This window comes from Xiphophorus maculatus, chromosome 10 (genome assembly GCF_002775205.1).
Source record: "Xiphophorus maculatus strain JP 163 A chromosome 10, X_maculatus-5.0-male, whole genome shotgun sequence".
Classification (NCBI taxonomy): domain Eukaryota; kingdom Metazoa; phylum Chordata; class Actinopteri; order Cyprinodontiformes; family Poeciliidae; genus Xiphophorus; species Xiphophorus maculatus.
This window is the reverse complement of record NC_036452.1, coordinates 18,375,207-18,395,900: the sequence shown is the minus strand read 5'-3', so window position 1 is coordinate 18,395,900 and position 20,694 is coordinate 18,375,207. Positions and strand designations below refer to the sequence as shown.

Below are 20,694 nucleotides of genomic sequence, written 5' to 3'. Positions count from 1 at the left end.
AGTTGCCGACCAGATCTCAAAAGACTATTGGAAAGACAGAAGTTTGGTTGAAAATAATTTATTTATTTTTTAATTCAGCAAATAACACGTCAAACACATGTCACGCCATCATAAAGCATCCATGAAGCCTGTTCACTGACGAATTTAAAATACAGAGCGAATTGATTTGCATATCGTTGTAGAATGGGGTGGGGGGAATTGCATAAACGTTGTAACGAGGTTATCACAGAGGTGTTGTTTTGACATCACTGTTTATTTAAGGCTTCACTAATCATCGCATTAAATACGAGGTTGGTGCGAAGATCTTTGTGCAGCAGCTTAGCTCCTGTCAGCTCATTGGTTTAGTTGCTAAAGTAATATATTTTGACTCTAATGGTCCTAATAAACCAACAGGTCGTTCTATCAAAAACAAATAGATAACTATTTCAGCTAATTAGAAAATGCAAAAAGTTGGTTAGGTTGCTTAACATCTCTGCTATATCATTGCATTAGTAAGAACAAGTTATATATTCGTTCTTACTATGTCTGTGCGTAATTATAATTAAATGATGCACTTTACAACACGACTTTACCCTGAGCTTTGACTTGAAACTTTAACAGGTATGTTAATTATCTATCTTTTTGTTATTTCCAACTTAAAAGAATTTGGGTTCGATATATTTCTAAGTGAGACCGCACAGATGTGGCACATGCAATCCAGCCTTACATGCAAAAAGAACCAAACCTCAATATTAGCAATAAAGTAAAATGCATGTGCTTTGAGCAAAGTTCAATGTTAGCGTCAGTGGTGCTCGGAGGTTTGTTGCAGTTGCGATGTCCAGAGAGCATTTTTAAAAGTACGTCCGCTGCATTTCTAGCACAAATAAGTACAGTATATACAGAAGGAGACGGCAGGAGACACTCAAAATAAATTCCAGTAGCTGATCAATGTAAAGAGCCCGGAGTGTTTTGGCTCTTTAGTTTGAATTTTTATGCAGCAGTGTAATCCCATATTTCCTCAGCTCTTCCAGCTGGTTTTAGGAAACTAATGTCTTTGCAACCAAACAGATTTAAATAACACATGGATATGAATTTAAAAAAAACAACTTTGATTAGATAATTTAACTTTTTGGAATTCAATAGAATATATATATATATATATTTACATTTATGTTCATAAATGATTTCTGCAAACATTTTACACATTTATCGTGTCCTTCTTGAGATTTCCTTTCTTTGTGTCTTACATTCGTAGTAAGAAGCTGGTTTGTCTCTGATTTTTTTTTATTTTTATTTTTTTTAGCGTATTTGCATTTTTCAGCACACGCAAAATAACATAAAGTTGGCAAAAGGAGTCTCACCGGCAGCGTCTTGCAACGCAACTAGCTGCATTTGAAACAACAACGAAACAAAAACACACCAAAGCATAGTCCACGCAGACAACCGTCATAAAGCAGACGCCTGTAAACCGGTTATATTACAAATGTCTAACCCATGGCAATCCATGGTAATATTAGCATCATAATAATTTGCAAGTACGTACAAATTAAGTGTCATTTGTGTCATGGCTTCTCAATAAAAGGAACGTATTTGGTAAACTGGAGGCTAGACTTTAGTCTATGACCCAGTTATTATGGTATCCATGGGAGGATATCCGCACACGCTGGCATTACTGTACATTCTCCCAGCAGAAAATGCTGTGCCTAAAGTTGGGCGTTGTATTTATGTGCAGATTTAACCCCATCTCAATCCATCATCTTACAAAAGTTTCAATACTCCTTTAACATCTCCTCTTTTTATCACGTCATAGCCACAAATTTCATTCTCATGTTTCATGTTTGACTTTATGCGGCGAGTCAACGAAAACAAGTGAGAAATTGCGAAGTGGAAGAAAAACAATGCATAAAAAAAATCTGAAAAGTATGCCGCACATTTGAACTTGGACCCTTTTACTCTGTTGTGACTGAAAATTTCAATGCAATCAACTGCCTTCAGAAGCCACCCTAATGTTTCACCATCGACCAGGACAACAACCCTAAACACATAATATTTATGTGTTAGAAAGGCCCAGTCAAAGCCCAGTGCACACTATCTAGACTTTTTGGATTTTTACTAGTAAAGGTTTCATTATTTTTCCTCCATATGGCAATTAAGTACGTCTTGTGTTGGTCTCCCACCAAAAGCGTGAATAAAATACACTGACGATTTTGGTTGTAAGGGGTACAAATACTTTTGCATAGCATTGCACACGATGTGAGTTTTGCAGCTGTTTAAAGGCACACCTTCAACAAATTGGCTAAAGTTGTGCTCACGCTCTGAAAGTCAGCCGCTAGCTAAGTACAGAAATTCATAAGGCAATGTTCCCTTAGATCAAAAATGTGGTTTGTACATGGCGAAGCGTGAACTTCTGACGACAAGAGAGTTTGGAGAATCTCTTCTTGGCAGAAGTTAAACCGTGGATCGTCCACATTAATACCTGGCTCTATATTCTCCTCGACTCTTCCTAGGATGTACTTGTGAATTTTTATATCCCATGAATGGCAGCGACATATTTGGGGCGCAGCAGGGAGGTTCCTCCCACTCAGCGGCTCTCTGCGTATCCGTGACAGCCTGTGTTTGGAGGTGAGACTCAGAAGTAGCTGCAGCAGCCGGACTTCTCCTTCTGTGACTCGATGTATTCGTGAATTTGGAACTTGGGCTCACTGGGGTGCTGGACGGCCCGGTGCTTCAGCTCCCTGACGGACAGAACAACAATTGCTGTAAAAAAAAGACAAATATTGGAAACCCTCATGTCCCAGGTTAAACCCCCCACCCCCAAAAAAAACTATGAATTGGAAATATCTTAAAATAAAACCAAATACATATTTTTAAATAATTATTCCACAAATCTTCCCCCGCAGCACTGTGAGAAATACAAAGGAAGGTTGCCACCACAGCTTTATCTGACATTGAAATTTGTTTGCTGATCTGGGGTGGAAGCAAAAGCAAAATAAACTTATTAAAAGAAGGTGAACGCTTCCTCCCCCCCCCCACCATCAACCCGTATCAACAGAGATGTACTGTAAGTGTTTATTAAAACTGTCTCATACTTGGCTACGGCTGTGAAGGCGAGCTCTACGTTGACTCCCGTCTTGGCGCTCGTCTCCATGAAAGGGACCGAATACTCCTGGATGAACGCAGGGGAGCAAACAGCGGTAAGAAGCAGAACCCGTGGTGTCAGTGGTGTTTGTGTAGCTGTGCGGAGACTCACTCTGGCCAGCCTCTCTCCTTCGTCTCTCCTGATCGCTCGTTCGCCGCTCATGTCGGCCTGAAACACGGACGCAGCACAGAGATGCTCAGATTAGATTAAACGTGGCGAGCAGGTTTTCCCTAGAATGTGCCGTGTAGCTTAAAGTTAGATCACTGCTTTTGAAATCAGCTTTCACACAGCATGTCTTTGAACACGTTTTAATGTATTTGTATTTAATGCATTCTCGTGGATCACATGTAGGGACACATGATTGGAAAAGAAAAATGTGTGGAGTTTGTGGATGTTCAACGTCTGAGTTTGTTAACACTCGAGCTTGAATGCTTGAGACTTGTTTCCTTCCCCAAGTCTTCTTCTCATATTTCAAAAACGTGTTACTAAATCAACTCTGTAAGACATCTCTTCAGTTATGGGAAATGTGCAATATAAAACACATCTGTTATTTCACAATATGCTGATTTATACACTGCTCAAAAAAATAAAGGGAACACTCAGATAACACATCCTAGATCTGAATGAAAGAAATATTCTCATTGAATCCTTTGTTCTGTACAAAGTTCCATTTGCACAACAGCAGGTGACATTGATTGTCAATCAGTGTTGCTTCCTAAGTGGACAGTTTGATTTCACAGAAGTTTGATGTACTTGGAGTTATATTGTGTTGTTTAAGTGTTCCCTTTATTTGTTTGAGCAGTATATTTCTGAATAGAATGATGTAAATCGTTGACAGCTATGCCCATATTGTTCAATATTTTTCTATCAAGAGGTCAATGAAGTGAGACATAAAAAAAATGTTTAAAAAAATCTGTGTTTGGGTCATGTTCTCATAATTGCTGACCAGCATGCTAATTATTTCTACTGCACTGTAAAACAAAACCATCTTTAATTTACAGAACATACGGAGAGCTGTGGCTGCTAAAAATTTGACCGTATACGGTAAAATTCTGGCATCAACAGATGCTACTAGTATCTTACCACAAATTAGAGACCTTTTTTTTTTTTTTTTTACAGTGTGGTATTTTGGCAATACCTTTAAACTCTGTGTCTTGAAGGTCGGATTACCTGTATGCTATCATCCTGATCTTTGGCTTATTGCTATTAACATATCTGAACACATCCAAACTTAGACTTAGCAACTTCCACTCTGTTTCACTGAAGCTCACAGCCTTCTGTATTCGATTAGCGCGTACTTCCATTACAGACCGCAAACATCGCCTTCTCACCTTGTTGCCCAGCAACATGATGACTACGTCGGTGTGAGCATACTCATGGATTTCTGTTAACCACGCCTGGACCGAGAAAACGAAACAAACACACAGAAAAGGCGGTCAGCAGTGTTACAGTGTTCCTGCAGATAGGCTCTCTCACAACATTTGTTTGACAATGATCCACGCTGCACATGTCGCCGTAGGGAGAGAAAATGTGCAAATATTTGCTCTAATAACATGGGGTTTTACGTTGACCTACACACAAACAGGTCTCACTAGATTTCAGGCCCCCTGGTTACTTTTATGTTTTCATCGCTGTCGAGTGTGAGACTCACCCTGATGTTGTCGAACGACGATTTGTTGGTGATGTCATACAGAAGCAGCAAAGCTTTGGAAAGAAAGAAAGAAAGGAAGAAAGAAGCAAATCACGGCTTCGCATGTATGCCTGCGTACAAAGCACGAGTAGAACTTTGTAATTCACGTCGTGATTCATTCATTCTCACCATGTGCGTCTCTGTAATATGCGTGAGTCACACTTCTGAAGCGTTCCTGTCCTGCTGTGTCCCAAATCTGAAACAGAAACCACTCTGATCTGCTTCTAATTGCCTGATATCTTCACTAACGTAGCAAAGGAAGTTGGAATAAATAAACAAAACAAAAAACAGCTAACGTAGGAAGAATCTTATTACTCGTGAAGTAAATCAATTGCCTGTTAAAAACGGATGTGAACACTGACCTGTAGTTTGACTTTTACGTTGTCAACAGTTACCTCTTTATTCTGAGGGGGGGAAAAGGGACAAACGAGAAAGGCAAGAAGAAATAATATGATTAGAGAGGAACTCACACTTAAAAAAAGAAACAAACAACGAGTCTCTTAGGAGCATGAGTGATGGAAAGTCTTCGGTTTCCATTAGTGGGTGGATCCCAAACGTACCGTAAATCCAATTCCAACTGTGGCAGAAAAGGAGCCTGGGATGAATTTGCCCTGGTCAAACTGAACCAGAAGGGAGGTCTTCCCTACGCCGCTGTCCCCGACCAAGATGGTCTGCAAGAAATCATAAACAAAACACAAATATTAAGGTTTTTTTTTTACAACCATCAGTAACCATATTCCGGGTGGCCTGCATTAGGCCAACAGTGAAGCTATTGTTTCCATAATCTCCATGGATGTTTGATCATTCTGACTAGGGCTGAAATGATTCATTGTGTTTATCACAATGAATTGGTTATTGAAATAATCATTAACTAATTTAGTAATGGATTAATTGTTAACTAGAGTATGTAGACTCCAAAAACAAAAGGCAACAGAACCGTCAGAGCAGTAATTTAACCAGGGCCTGTATATAAATGTACACATTTTGCATTGAATATGTGAAATAAAATACTAAAAAGAGTTTTTTTTTAAATTAATTGTTCATTTGCATCTTGCATTTGTATTTCTAATATTGTATTATTTTTAATATATATTTTAATAGATATATAGAAAAATAATTAAATTGTTTATTTGCATCTTTTAATGTGTTCATACTTTTGTATAAAAAAGACTTTATACAACATTTAAGGGGGCTAAATGAAAAATATGCATAATGTGCCGATTTCTATTATTATATGAATCGATTTATAGTCAGAAGAAACATATTACAAATAATTGTTAGCTGCAGCTCTAATTCGTACCCTGCTGGAGCTTTTCTCCTTTCAAAGAGGTTGTTACTGTCCACCCTCACCCCATGCTTTCTCGGGAGGAAGAATGGCTGAAACAACGCAATCCACACATTTTCCTTCAGTGGGCAAGATTTTAACTAATGGCGTTATGTAATAACATATTCTGACTTTGGTTGTGCTCTGTCTAATTTAGAAGAAATTCCATATTTCCATATTACAAGTAAATAGATAACTTGGCGATAAAACAAAGTGGCGACTTTTCTCTGCTTTAGCTTCTTAAAATCTATTAATACTTCAGCTATGAACAAAGATCTGCGTCAAACAGGAGATTTCTCCTCCTCCTCCTCCTCCCCCTCCCCTCCCACCTCTCTCCGAGCTGCTCGAATAATGATAATAATATCTTTTCTATGAGTTTGGCCATGCACGGCTCTCGCAGCGTGACTCACAAGCTGGAGAATGTAACCTTCAAGGCAATAAAATTTGTTTTAAAAATGACTGAAAGACAGCTTTCAGAAGCACCCAAGTCAGTCGCCAGGGACACCAATCAATTCGTCATCTTTGTTTGAGCTGCTTTTCATTTGTCGAGTCTCACCGAGGTCCCGCTTCCTCCCCCGCAGGCGGCCCGGCTGAGTCACTGACAGTAAGCGAAGTGCAACCAAGCTGCTCTGACATCTTTGCTTAGAATTAGGCAGCGAGGGTAAACACTCGCTTTTCTTCTTTTAATAATACCATTACTGTGTTGAGTCCCCCGGAACACGTCCAACATTAGAGCGGAAATTAGTCCGCTAGCTACACAGCTTTTCGTTTTCGAGACGTTGACCAAACTTCAAGTTTCAGATCTAACAATAAACATTCATGAGTTCAAACCCACTATTTTATCACCCCCCACCCCGTCCAATCTCCACTTCAAAATTCATAATAGAAACTCTTCCAAACATCGCATGAATCTGTACAGGAGGGGAAAAAAACCCTGTTTAATGCTTATGACTGTGCTAATAGATAGTAGATGGGGGTAAAATGAGTCTATCATCAAACCCCTCTGGGGACCGGAAGCAATTAGGCAGAAGTTTCACAGACTTTCTGGAAGATGATTTTACTTTCATGTCTCAGAGAGGAAGAAAGAGAGTTGTATTGTAGGGTTTTTACTCTGCCTCAGGGTTTCCTTTTTATTATTATTATTATTTCTGAGTCTTTCTCTTGTTCATGCAACTAAACATGGCTGCCTTCTTGCTGCGTTAGTTTGTCAAAATTAGAGACAACAATGTTAGAGAACTGAAATCATCGCCGCCGCAGAGGACGACAGTTTCCATATTGCTAAACTGTGCTAAACTCCTAATGCTTTAAGTGTAGAAAGTATACCTTTAGTTGTTCCATATTGCTTCTATTTCTCGCTGAGGATAAGGGAAAAGAGATGAGAATTTGAAACCAGAGGATGCCGCAACCTGGCATCTGTCAAACACACAGGTAAACACAGCGTGCGTATGCACTTTTTTGTTTTGTTTTTGATGTTTTTAAAAAAAAAAATCAATCAATGACATACTATGTGCGGTTTCACCGGAATAAAACCCAAAATATAAAAACCCTACAAGATAAATGTGGACAGTACTGCTTATATAACAAATACTGACGGATCCTAAGTTCTTTCATCAGTTAAACCATACAGTGTATCCACTGTGGCACTTTAATTCAATAATAATTGTTTTTCAGTTCATACAATTTGAATTTTTTAAACTTTTTTAAACTTTTACAATTTGATTAAAATGATTTAATTGTTAATTACATTTTTTTTTATTTTTTACAAATTTTTAAAATCGATTTAACGATTTTTTTGAAAATTGATTTTTTGGATTGTATTCTGTATGTCACGAAGACTCCATCTCTGGCCTCCAGCATAAACAGGTTTAAGGGAGCGCAGAAGGTGAGGAAGAGGAGGAGAGCAGAGAAGAAAGAAAGAGTCGGTGCGCCAGTGACCCGGGAGGAAGACGGACAAAACGGAGGCGGGCCAAGATGGCAGACAGACGCAATCTGTGCTGCTCACATGTACATAACTACTGTCTCTGTCTCTTCGGAGAAAGAATGGCTTGATTTGACCAAAGTTTGAAATGCACCTGCTCCTGTTGCAGAGGGAATGGCTGTGGCCATTTTATTTGTGCACACTTTATTTTGAAGAACAAAATAAGAAAAAGAAATGACTACAATATAATCCAATAAAGAAAAAAAAAATCCTTGCAACCAAAGTCCATTGGAGCTGTAGAGCTATGGCAATGATTTTTTTTTTTATTTTTGTCTAACTTATGTATTCTCTTACAACCTGCCAAGCCTTTCAAATGAATAGCAAACACTGTTGAATGACTCAAAGTGGATGCGACTTCCTCCAACCCACACATTTGGGCTTTCGGTGTGGAAATCCTGATCCAGTTTCTCCCACTTTCTCTCCTCCTCAGCTGCTACTGCAGTAATGAGCCCTTCGTTACGTTTCTGGCGCCTCTTCTCGTGTTTCAGAAGCTTTGATAGGGAATTTTCTATCAACGTGCCTTTCATATTCTGAAAAAGATCTCCAAATAAGCGCGTGTTGCGTCCCTGAAACCAGTCCAGTCCATTCGGTATGAAACGCAACAGGATGTGGCGATAAATTGTTTTTCACTCGTGACGTTTTGCAATGCTTGGCAGAGAGTAAAATGGCAACAAATTGATCTAAGAACGATTACACATTCCGTACGTTTCGAAGATTTATAACTCTCGAGAAAAAGAAAGATAATTGTTGATATTTGAGTTCGTTTTTATTACTAATCTCTTGTTAAGTGAGATGTCTAAATGTGGGCGCCACACATTTTTCTTCAGTTAATTTAAAACGGAAGTGAAATAGTTATCTCTGCACCAGAAAAAAAAAAATTCATACTTGGGATAAAGGTGACACTTGTAACTTTTTGGTCGTTTGGAAAAATCTTCTGTTCCGAACTAAAACCTTTTGACTCTAGATCTAGTTTGGATACACGCCAGGTCTCTGGTTTCTTCCTTGTTTATTTATTTATTTATTTTTTTCAATGTACCATGTTCACGTCTTAGCGTGTCTTAGCCCAGAATGGTTGGGATTTGGTCAAAATTCAGTCAGCAAGTCTTGCCAGTCTTTTAGCATATGCTTAAAACATTTCTCTCCCCGTTTTTATTTGCTCCTCTTGTGTGTTTTAGCCGTTGCTGGCTCCTATGCTGTCGTATCAGTTGACTTTGTGATTTTTTGTTCATGTCTTGAAAAGCGCTATATAAATAAAGTCCTACTTACTTGCCTACTCTGAGAGGCTTATTGTCACCCCTTGAAACCAAATCCTGCCTCATTTTGACTCATTATGGTCTCATTAGTACTTGGATTTGAGCTCAAATAATTAGCTTCCTGTGACAAGGTGCTCCATCTCGTTTTTGTGGTTTTTTTTTCCTTTTTTTGATACATACTTAATCCTCAAATTGTGGCCTGAAGTAGTTGCTCTCGAAGGGCATTGCGACCTCGCTCTGTTTACTGCCGTCTTGTTTGGCAGAGCTGGGAGTTTAATGGATGAGGAGCAAATCCACAAACAGATTGAATCAGAGTGTTTCACTGTCAGCACAATGCAGGGCCCAGTGTGGCTTTTAGCATTTAAGAAAGCCCGAGTGTAGCTTTCTCACCAATATTCTGTCCGTTCTTGTACTTCATTTTATTTTATTTTGCTTTTATTTTTGGAAATAAGTGGCTTATTTGGTGCTTTTCTTGACAAACGGTGGTTGTCCGAATGTCTTTACCTCACTTGTGGCGACGTGACGCTGTGGCACATTTCTCAGGAATGAACAATACATGCCTGTTCAGAACATCCTAAATGCAACTACATCTATCACTTTGTGGTTCTGGATGATCAAGAAAACTGTTGTGTAAGCAATGTCAGTACCAGGGAGATAGGTGCAGAACAATGACATCTGGATCATGTCTATTTTGTCATGAAGTGCGGTGAATGGGGTGGTGAGGAGGACGCCGAGGGCCCGGGTTGGAGCGAAAGAATGATGTTTTTAATGACGATGTGAATACAAATCCGAAATCCAGGCAGCACAGAATGAGCGGAAGACTGATGCTCAATGCTGGTGGCAACTGGTAACAGGACAAACATCAGCAAGACAGCTTGACACAACGGATTGGACAAGGACCCCACGAGGAACAAGGAGCACAGGTGGGATTAAATACACAGAGGGAAACAATCAAGGGGTAGACAGGGCAACACGGAGACTCAATAGACACAGAAACCTAAAATAAACACAAAGAAAACTCAAATCCTCACACATTTCTAACACAAGAGGCAGCAGTCAGTCTGCTGATTGGTGAAATAAAAAATGATTTCAGCCAATTTTTTTCTTCTTCCCCCCCACAGCTTCATTTCTGTTGATAAATTACTGTCATTCAGTTAACCGCGAATCTTGCGCAAACACACCCCTACACACACACACAAAGCACACACACACACACACGTCTTCGGGCGTCATTAGAGGCATTAAGTCAAAGTGCTTTTGGTTAACATACAATCAGGTCCAGTTTGACCGCCGGCTTTTAAGACAGCCGCTCTCCTCGTCGTGTCTCAGAGAGACACCGCATCCACTCAGAGAAGTTGAGGGGGCTGATCTCGTTGGGTGGTGGTGCGGTTACAGAGGGGTGTAGTGCGCTGCGGACTGGAGCCAGCTGAAGGCCTTTAGAGTTAAAAGCTCACAGAGAGAGTTGTTTCTGCAACGCAGCTTGGTAACTCGATGTGACATTTGACTGGAGCCTAAAGGGACTGGGTTTTTTCTCTCTCTCTCTCTTTCTTTATGTTTTTATCTCCACTGACAGTGAAGCCTCTGAGCCAGCTGGAGGGAAGAGATTCAATGTACTGTTGCACTTTAAACATCACAGATTAATACAACTAACACAGTCCTGTAGGAACTTAAATTGGAGGGGTGGGGGGCAAGAATGAGAATGTAACATTTAACCTAATCGAGCAGAATTTCATCATTTCCCCCCTACATTTTCATGATTTGTGTGAAATGTTTCTCTTGTGGGGAGAATAAAAACAACAACTGATCCTCGGAAGTAATTTTTGTTGATAGAATTGGCCTCTTTTAAAGCCTTCCTTCATTCTCCGGCAGGGTGGACAGCTTCAGCCCCCCAGAAGCAGAGGGTATGGGAGTTGATCGGATGCCTGAGTGAGTCTGGAAGGAGACCAACTCCAGAGAAAACTGCATCAAAGTCCGGATCAGCACCACGGACAGCGCCGAGCTACACCCGGAGCCGATGGCAAATTAGCAAAAAGAAAAAGAAAACACAAACAAATAAATAATGATGACTAAAAAAAAAAAAAAAAAAAAAACATTTAAAAACAGAAGAGAAATCTCGCCTCCAGCAGATTTGTTTACCTTGTGCACCAGGTCTTCGTCGTAGCTCGGGGCCGGAGGGGTCCTCGCCTGGTTCTCTCCGGAGCCGTAGCCGCTGTCGGGGTTGATCTCCGGGTACGCCGTCTTGTAGCACGCCGAGATCGGCTCCATTGACTCCATCCGCTCCATCCCGGACGTGCTCTCCCACCGCGCGCCGCTGAAACGACAGATCCGCGGAAAACCCGGAGAAGCGAAGGAGACGGAAAGAGCCGAGAAACGACGCACCGACCAGAGCCTCCCCCACGCAGCACCGCTCAGTGCTCTCCTCCTCCGGGCTCTCCGCGCTCCTAAATAAGCTCCTCCTTGGGGCTGAACCGCTTTCTACATCACTTAACATTAAGAAACAGAAAAAAGAAAAAAAAAAAAAGACGAGTCGTGATGGCACGATGTAACAGCAGGGCGGAGGATGGAGAGAGCAGCACACCGAGTTGGAGATTGCGTGGATGACTTGGACGTTAGCATGAATGGAGGAGTAGAGGCTATGGAAACACGTTTGAGGATTTATTCTGCATAGGGAACGTATTTTCTAAATCAGCAGTTCCCTTGTATTTCGACTGGAGGGCAACAAAATAACATTGAAAGGGACTCGTGGAACTTACTGTAATGTTGTTTAACAAAGTGATAAATAATTTGTTTGTGCCTCAAAACATCAAACATTGACAGTTTAGTGACAGATATGACCATAGTATTAATATATAATATATATGAGGCTCATATATTTAGAAAACATTCTAAATATACTTTAGATGTAATTCGACCACAAAAATGGTACACCTAAGATATACTTATCAAGCACGTATTTATTACGTAGAGAACCTAATGCTTTAAGTGTAGAAAGTATACCTTGAGTTGTTCCTAAAAAGCACACTTAGTACGCTTAAAATTGTGATTTTCTTCAATTTAATTACATTTAAAATACCATAAGCACAAAATTGGTTGTCCCAAAATAACATGCTTCAAGTCAAATAATCCTTAACAAACTTGAAGTACACTGACGTCTAGTCTGGCTTCAAGTATGCGAAAAACTTATATACTTAGTATATTTATTTTTCACAAAGGGTAAACTCACAAAAGTGATAACAAACATTGCAAAGGTTACTTTTGAAATATGGTTCAACAGTCGTTTGAAAATAGAAACTAATGAAACATGCCTGGACAAAAAAGACGGTACCTCTAGAAAAGATTGAAAAGTAATTTGAGCACAGGGACATGTTTAACGTTTAGGTGTGTTCTCTTACAAGTGCCTTCAAGTAACTGAACAAATCACTGCTTCATATTTCAACATGGGGTTGAACTAGTCTGACATCTTTGCCCAGTTAGTCGAATAAATAGCTTTGTATCACATTTGTTGAATAGTGGTGCCACTTTTGTCAGCCAGCTGCTACTGAACACAGCATAATGTATTGAGGGATAATCAAAAAACACACACAAAAAAACCTCAACCTATGTTACTTGTTGTGCATTTCTGAAGTAATTCAAAAGATCTGTGTGATCTGTTGTTTTGACCACTACTATGACACTTCCCTCTGTCTGTGTGCACTTCCAGCAGCTTCCACTAGAGTTTGCAAAAGACTCAGCTTCAAAGTACTGTGTTTTATGTCCCCCCCCCCCCAGAATGGGGGCATGAAACGCACCCTCTCTCTCTCTCTCTCTCTCTCTTTACACGGCGTTAATATTTACCCTCTGTCTCAGGACGGATAGTTCAAAGAAACCCCGAACATAAAGACTGTTCCCTTGTAGTCCAAGTGGAAAGCAAGGACTCATTTGAAAGAGAAGTTGATGTATGCAGGGAAAACACCCCGACTGAATATAGATACTGAGAATATATTCTTTTTTTTTTCCTTTTTCTAACTTCTGGCTCCAACAGGGTCTCCTGCCATGGATCCGTTCCTGCTGACTGTCATCTTGGGTTCAGGTAAGTCGTTTGTCTCTGACTTGTTTCTGCGGACAGGGTTGAACTTTGAGGGGAAAAACCACATCGTGTAAGAATTCGCCGGATCGTTTTGCACACAGTTTTAGACCGTCTTGCCATAAGCCAGAAAACGTCAACGAGACTTGTTTGAGTCTGATCAACGACTTGAACAAGTTTGAGTGTGTGTGATTTGGTTATCTGTCATAAACATTTTTGCGTTCAAGCACTTATTAAAAAAAAAACAAAACAAACAAAAAAAAAAAAACGTTGCAGCATCATTGAATTTAATTTCGTTTTTTTTTTTTGTTGCCTTAGTTTACAAAATTTTGCTCTGAAATTCCTTCAAACCAAGGAGGCAATTTTCTTCCCCGCATTAGACTTTACTGAAGTGTTTGCAAACTCTTACAGTGAGACAGTCTTCCTTCAAGTCTAATGTTTCTACAATAAGGAATTTGGTATTTCAATAATATTTTAATGTTACAAAAATTTTTTTTTATTGCTGCTTTTTTTTGTGAAACACACCAGATTGACTCTGTGGAGGTAAAAGTGATGCACTGTGAAAATGTCAAATATTGCAGTGTAGCCTTGTTATATTAAACTGAGCGGCTATCACTGACAACGATCTGCAAAGTGTCACTTCCTGTGTGGTGCGTAACCACAGACTTCCACTGTTCACATGGATCTTTAGAAATAAGTTGCAGTCACTTTGAGATGCTTTTCCTTGACCCTGCACGGACCAGCAGTGTGTCGTATGGCGGTTTAATTATCGACCTGCCCGCAAAAACAGATTTGCTACAATACGCAGAAATAACCAAATGAAAGCACTCAGAGTTTACCCAGTTGGCATCGTCATATGTGTGATCGAAAGGAGGCAAATTAACACAGTGACACAAAGGCAATGAGCTAAAAAAACAGAAACTAAATGCAAATATGAGATACTAATATGAATCTCAACCAAAAATACGAAAAGAACAGAAACGGGCAAGACCTGAACAGCAACAATACTAAACAAACTCAGCAGAAAGAAAACACAAGTGAGAACCAAAACACAAACACACACACAAGAGCTGTCTGCACAAATGCAGATTGAGAGGTCGTTTTGAAGACGCACGAGAAAAAGGAATAACAACAAATGTTGCCTTCACAAAACTCACAAAAATCCCAGGAGAGTTTTTCTTTCTTGCATCCGATTTCTCCACACAAATAAGTGATCTAAACTGCCAGCCATATCAGAAAGATGGTTAAAAAAAAAAAAGTTTAATACAAGCCTTTTAATTACACTTTTATCTGTGCTTTATGTGCAGATGTTAATGAGCAAGATTCATATTCGTGACGTCTATTTAAAAAGTCTTTTCATCCTCATCTAATGTGACTAAATCACATGGAGGAATATTTTCCCGTAAACGTAGCTGCATGTATTTCTAATAAGACCTCATAAATTCGCTCGGAATCGTCCAGACCTGTAATCTTTTAAAGTCTAATAAACTTTAACCAGTTGAAAGGGATGAATCGTTCTGCCATCTTTAAGAATCCCCAGCTGTGCAGTGAAAATAATAATAATTAAAAAATAAAGTAATTCAAAGCGTTTTTAAAGGGTGACTTCATTCATTCAGCTTTGTGTTTTCAAATGTCTTGATCCCATCTGCATTTGCTGTCCTGGTGGACAAGGAAAACACAACTCCGACCTCCACCTGCTGCTCCGGGAGTGTTTTTGCGTCGACACATATTCAGTGCTATTTGAGCTGTGAACCTGGTGCCGAAATGAAGCACATAGAACATTAAAAACCTGACAGATGAAATCTTAAGAAACACAATAATTAGAGTTGCAACAAAGTACAGAGCGCAGGGCTCACCCTCTTCCCATGGTTGAGCCACATTGCTGCCTGCTCTATGTGGATTGTGTTTTCCTCATCTTTCTGTCTTTCTGCTGAAGATGTTTCATTGCGTTTCTCCTTAACCTCAGGGTCATGTGCAGTCTTCTGTTTAGTGATACTGCTGCTGGTGGTGGTGCTCTACAGAAAGGATCTACTCTGCTGCAGACTCAGGCCCTGCAGGACACAGGAGTATGCAGTAAGAATGAACACTGGCTGCACACAACACTGAGTTTGGTTGTACAATAAGATATAAAGTGAAATCAGGCTGAGAGGGGGCGTGGAATTAAACTTAAAGAGTAAAGTGCAGCGGTTTGACACCATGGAAACAGGGTTTTAGGGCTGCCCATCATGCTAGCATGCTTTTTAAACATGGTCTGAAAAAGCCGTATTGTGATTCAGTTTATTGGTGGCAAAATCTAGTACTAAGAGCAAAGTGGTCATAATTGCCTTCATGCAGTAGGATTTTTTTCCAGTTTGCATCGATATCAAATGTGAAAAGAATATAAACACATTTTTCTTTTAGTTTAAAATATATTGCAACCTTTACCTTGATTTTTTTTTTCACAAATAGATGTCAGTCGTGACCTTACATATTTTCATATTGCAGTAGTATTTACAAGAGAACTAATTTTAGTTCTTCCTTATGAGAATGTCATTCAAAGCTTTCTTTAGAGCCAGAATTTGGACCAAGAGTCCAAGAGTAATGATTTTTTTTTAAAGTTAAAAATTAAAATCATAGCAGATAAGATATGCAATTCTGTAACAATTACAGTTAATAAGAGTTGTGTTCTATCAGCAAGACTTTTTAAATGTATTACAATATCAGGCACCGGCGTCCAGCACTCCTGAAAACTTAAGGGTAGTGCGAAAAAAGTATATACATTTACAAAAAAGGATTTGAAAAAAGAGAGCTGTTGCCTTGCAGCAAGAAGGTCCAGGGTTCGATTCCCGGCCCGGGGTCTTTCTGCATGGAGTTTGCGTGTTCTCCCTGTGCATGCGTGGGTTCTCTCCGGGTACTCCGGCTTCCTCCCACAGTCCAAAAACATGACTGTCAGGTTAATTGGTCCCTCTAAATTCTCCCTACGTGTGAGTGTGTGTCCTGTCTATCTCTGTGTTGCCCTGCGACAGACTGGCGACCTGTCCAGGGTGACCCCTCCTCTTGCCCGGAAGATAGGCACCAGCACCTCCCGACCCCACCAGGGATAAGGGTGTTAGAAAATGGATGGATGGATTTAAAAAACGGAAGAATTCTGATTATAATATCAGACTCCTGACTTGTTTATTTCCATTTTGACTTTAAAGTGGGAATTCTGCGAAATTGTAATTTCAAAACTGCTTTGGGGATTTACAGTGAGGAAAAAAAAATGTGCGTGTGCGGGCGTGTGTGTGTGTGTGTGTGTGTGTGTGTGTCCCCTTTTTGTTATCGACGTAAACCTTTGCTTTCAACTGCACTTAGAGCACAACTGTATCTAATCTCGCTGTGGGTTTGAACTTCATTCCCAGAATGACCTGCCCCAGTACAGCAGCAGACATTCTCTCTTTGGCATCGCCCACCGTGGGCACAATGCCGCCTTGAATCAGCGAGCGATGGGATCACAGGTAGGATTCTTAAAAAAACAACAACAAAGAAACAAAAACAAACGCTGTGCATGAGAGTTCAAAATGAAAATGCCTCTTTTGGCTTCTTCTCTAATCGTGCTCCTTCCTCAGCTTCCTGGAACGCTGTTTATCATCGGAAAGCCAAACGACTACCACCTGTCGGGCCCGCAGCCACGACTGCCATCTTACGAAAGCGTGCGGAAGAAGGACCGCCAAAGACAGATCCACAGCATGATCGCTCGGCGCTTTGGCCTGGAAAGCAGTCACGATGAGGTGAAGTCCATCAGTTCTCCACTTTTAAAGAATCAGCGGCCACTTTATTAGGCGCGCCAGTGGGAAAAGCCTTTTTTATTTAGTGGCTTTAATGCTGTACACGTCAGCAACAGGTCTGGTTATTAAGGAGATTCTCTCCCCAGCAGAACTAGCAGCGTGCGTGACACAGTGGAGTCTGTTATCACCAGGAAATGTGACTATGATACGAGTGGCTTCAACATAAAAGTCCAAATTTACACTGCCAATCGTAAGAGTGATGAATGGACAGCAGTCAAATATAATCCGATTTAAGTAACTTTGTTGAAGTAAAAATGAAAAACGCTGTACGCATTTACGGGTTCACACAAACGGCTGAGATGTTGGCTGTTTTTACACACAAACATCTCTCAGTTCTACAAAGAATTGTTGGAGAAAGTGGAAATATCAATTTATTTGAATAATAGTTATGTGTGATGAAAATGCCTTCTTAATGTCAGAGGATAGACCAGGAGAATTATCACTGGTGAATACTGAGACATGCAGAATCATAAGTGCTTGCACAACACAAGAAGCCTTGAAGCACCACAGTTACAGCCACCCTGATTAGCTAAAAACAGGAAGCTGAGGCGATGGTGGCTTCCATATCAGCTGTCTATGGTCTGCTTTAAGGGAACCAGAGTTGGTTTAATCAGATCGTTCGCTCAGATGTAAAGGCTCGTCGGAGCACGCAAACTCAAGCCCGCCTGAAAATGTGTCCTCACTTTCAAAATGAAAATGGATTATGAAGCACACCAAAGAGAACAAGTAAAACCAAAACAGAAGAAGTGTTATTCTCTAGCCCAATCAAACTGAGTCTTCCAGATAGTAGAGTCGGAATTTGACATAAACCTAATAACACGATGGAGTCATCCTGTCTTGCATCAGGTTGGTTGAAATGGTGTGATAGCTTTGTGAGGTTTTTTTTCTTGTAATTCTTAGGTTTAGACCCCTTTGCTTAAACCCCACAGTCAGCCAGAGTATGGACTGTGTTCATACTCTAATGCTGCCACACTGTTCCCTCTAAGGCAGGGGTGGGCAACTCCAGACCTTGAGGGCCGGTCTCCTGCAACTTTTAGATGCATCTCTACTTCAACACACCTGAGTCAAATAATGAGGTCATTAGCAGGACTCTGGAGAACTTGACTGCACTTAGGAGGTGATTCAGCTGTTGGATTCAAGTGTGTTGGTCCAGGGAGACATTTAAGAGTTGCAGGACACCGGCCCTCGAGGACCAGGATTGCCCACCCCTGCTCTAAGGCGACAGTGTGGCATCATAATGCATAAAGTCACAGAGCTCAGATCATTACCATGTGCTTTCCAGAGTACGATGAATTACAGAAATAAATTTGCTTGATGCAAACACAGCAGTTTATTTGAAAAAAACTCACGTTCTTCAAAAATACGTTTTTGGTGGTTTTTCGTCTGTATCAAAATTAGTGTATTTCGCAACGGAAACACTTTCTTCGCACCTCACGTGATCAACAACCGGATGTCACTGCTGGCGGAAGAGACAAAGAAGACGGCAGGAAGTGGTAGGAGGATCATGGCGCGGCATGTTTTTTGACGACTTATCTTGTGAACAAACTTGTAAACATGTTATTCTAATTTCTTCTCTAGTTTCTTATTTAATGTAGACACTGCAGTTTTGAAGTTGTGGTTTTTTTCGACACTAGTGGAATATCGGCAACATCTTGCGCACATTTGCAGTTGAAGTGCAGCTACAGATGTACAGCCAGCGAATCTGCAGCAACTGACCAAAATTTCTTTTTTAATTTTTACTGTGTTGAATGTGCGATATGATAAATTCACATTGTTCTGAAGGCTAAATCTACTACTAGCGTTGTGTATCTAATAAAGTGGCCGGTGGTTGTATAACATATATTTTGCTCTGATATTTCATTAAACCAATTTAAGCATCAAATTCTTTCCTAATATCTGAGCTGTTGGTCTGTAGACATCACATAATTTTATTATTATTTTTTTTTGTCTTATTTCGTTCCAGCCGCCACCAACATACGAGGAAATATTTTATTCTAATCCACAAGCTTCTCCAACCAACAATCAATCTTTGGACGTTCACCTGTCCATAAACACCTCACACTCGCGTGAAGAAACACGTGGCACAGCGGCGCAGAGTTACGCCTCTGTCTCCCTGATGGGCAAAGAAGACCCCCGCTGCCAAGACATTCCCACTGGTTCTGCTAACCGAACGGCCGTTTGAGTCAGAGCTGATGAATCTGTTCAATTCTTGGGAGTGTTCACGCGACAATGACTCTGACTCGAGCTGTGCGCTCCTCCAGCCCGAGCCGAGCATGACTGCGCTGCCTTTTCGCTCTTTCAAAGGGTGGTTCAAAACCGGCCTGACAGAACATACGACGATAAGCAAAAGGGCACAAACCGTTGCTGAAGGTGCCAGGTTTTTCCAAAGTGAAAAAGCAAAACGATTAGAAAAATTTCTGTGCCACAGATTCACAAAGATTCTTCACAATTCGAGTAAAAAGAAGCAATTTTGTCAGATGGACCAAAAAAAAAAAAAAATCTGCATCAACCTGTTGCTACAAGTGCATGTGGAAAATACTTGATTTCATGTACCTTTTCAGAATTCACTCGTCTCGGTTGCTGTATTAACATTAATCATAGCAAATCTGATGATGAATTTAGCAGTGCATGTTGGATTTTCTGAACTTTGTAAATTGTTGTTAATAAATGCACTTGGCTTATTTGGCACTTCAACAACCCAAAGCGCGCCAGCAGGTCCTCCTCCGAAATGCTAATAAAAACCCAAATGAATGTGTTGCAGCGGACTAGTTAAAGTCTTGGCTTAAATCCAACTATGATGTTGTGGACTGACCTTAAACAGGCCGTTAATGGAAAACCCTCCAGAGTGACTGACCTGAAATCAATAATGAGTGATCTAAGTTCCTGAGCAGTGACTTATTACCAGTTCTTACAAATGCTCTACATTCTAGGAGATGACAAATAGCTAACCTGTGTGTTTTTCACAACACTCAATGTTAGACCAAGCATACAAATACTGAAAACGCTGTTATTAATTTGCTCTGATACTATAATGCAATGTGCTTCAACTCATGCAGTTTTATTAAATTTTCATCACTGAACTACATGCATTTTTTTTCCAGTCCACGAGTGTTAAAGTTTCCGAGCTTCTGCTGCAGTGCTCCCCCTTCAGCTCCTTCAGACTAGCCAGCAACAATTAGCAAACACCTGGTGAAACTGCACATAAGTCGGGCTCATTCTTAGAGCTGCTTCTCAGTGAAACAATGGTAAAAACGCTGTTAAAGGGTAAATTGAGGAGCACTGTTGGGATGACTTCCTGAAGGCGGAGTTTCTGGAAGAGCGGGGTTTTTTAAAGAGACAGAGGCCCAATTTTAAGGCGTTAAATTATGAAGTCAAATTTCTATTAAGTCATATTGATGTATACAGCATTTTTATAACAACTGAAGGGAACATAGTTACTTGATTGTGCTATGAAATGGCACT

At 40.3% G+C, this 20,694-nt stretch overlaps 2 protein-coding genes across 4 annotated transcripts; one reads left to right on the top strand and one right to left on the bottom strand.

Moving 5' to 3' along the window:
• Positions 1-1,112: 1,112 nt before the first annotated feature.
• Positions 1,113-12,272, bottom strand: LOC102233434 (ras-related protein Rab-37-like). The gene is made up of 9 exons (XM_023341307.1): positions 11,500-12,272; positions 5,369-5,479; positions 5,171-5,212; positions 4,938-5,004; positions 4,770-4,822; positions 4,450-4,515; positions 3,230-3,286; positions 3,069-3,145; positions 1,113-2,714 (listed from the first exon to the last, which is right to left on the bottom strand). Exons 1-9 carry the CDS (start codon positions 11,644-11,646, stop codon positions 2,609-2,611), a joined length of 726 nt encoding a protein of 241 aa, XP_023197075.1. The 5' UTR covers positions 11,647-12,272; the 3' UTR covers positions 1,113-2,608.
• A 915-nt stretch (positions 12,273-13,187) lies between these two features.
• On the top strand, positions 13,188-20,312 carry LOC102233173. Of its 3 annotated transcripts, none has more exons than XM_023341309.1 (6): positions 13,188-13,298; positions 13,385-13,432; positions 15,405-15,499; positions 16,807-16,902; positions 17,014-17,175; positions 19,196-20,312. In XM_023341309.1, exons 2-6 carry the CDS (start codon positions 13,396-13,398, stop codon positions 19,412-19,414), a joined length of 609 nt encoding a protein of 202 aa, XP_023197077.1. In that variant the 5' UTR covers positions 13,188-13,298; positions 13,385-13,395; the 3' UTR covers positions 19,415-20,312. The 3 variants fall into 3 exon arrangements, with proteins under 3 accessions (XP_023197077.1, XP_023197076.1, XP_005810014.1); XM_023341308.1 differs by having other exon boundaries at positions 15,393-15,499; XM_005809957.2 differs by having other exon boundaries at positions 13,200-13,432.
• The last annotated feature ends 382 nt before the right edge of the window (positions 20,313-20,694 follow it).

Coding starts and splice junctions, on each gene's coding strand:
- LOC102233173 (XM_023341308.1), top strand. CDS start 13,396: ATGGATCCGTTCCTGCTGACTGTCATCTTGGGTTCAG. Junction 15,500..16,806: donor GCAGGACACAGGAGTATGCA/GTAAGAATGAAC, acceptor CTTCATTCCCAG/AATGACCTGCCCCAGTACAG. Junction 16,903..17,013: donor AGCGAGCGATGGGATCACAG/GTAGGATTCTTA, acceptor CTCCTTCCTCAG/CTTCCTGGAACGCTGTTTAT.
- LOC102233434 (XM_023341307.1), bottom strand. CDS start 11,646: ATGGAGCGGATGGAGTCAATGGAGCCGATCTCGGCGTGCTACAAGACG. Junction 5,480..11,499: donor ACGAAGACCTGGTGCACAAG/GTAAACAAATCT, acceptor GATTTCTTGCAG/ACCATCTTGGTCGGGGACAG. Junction 3,146..3,229: donor AAGGAGAGAGGCTGGCCAGA/GTGAGTCTCCGC, acceptor GCGTTCATCCAG/GAGTATTCGGTCCCTTTCAT.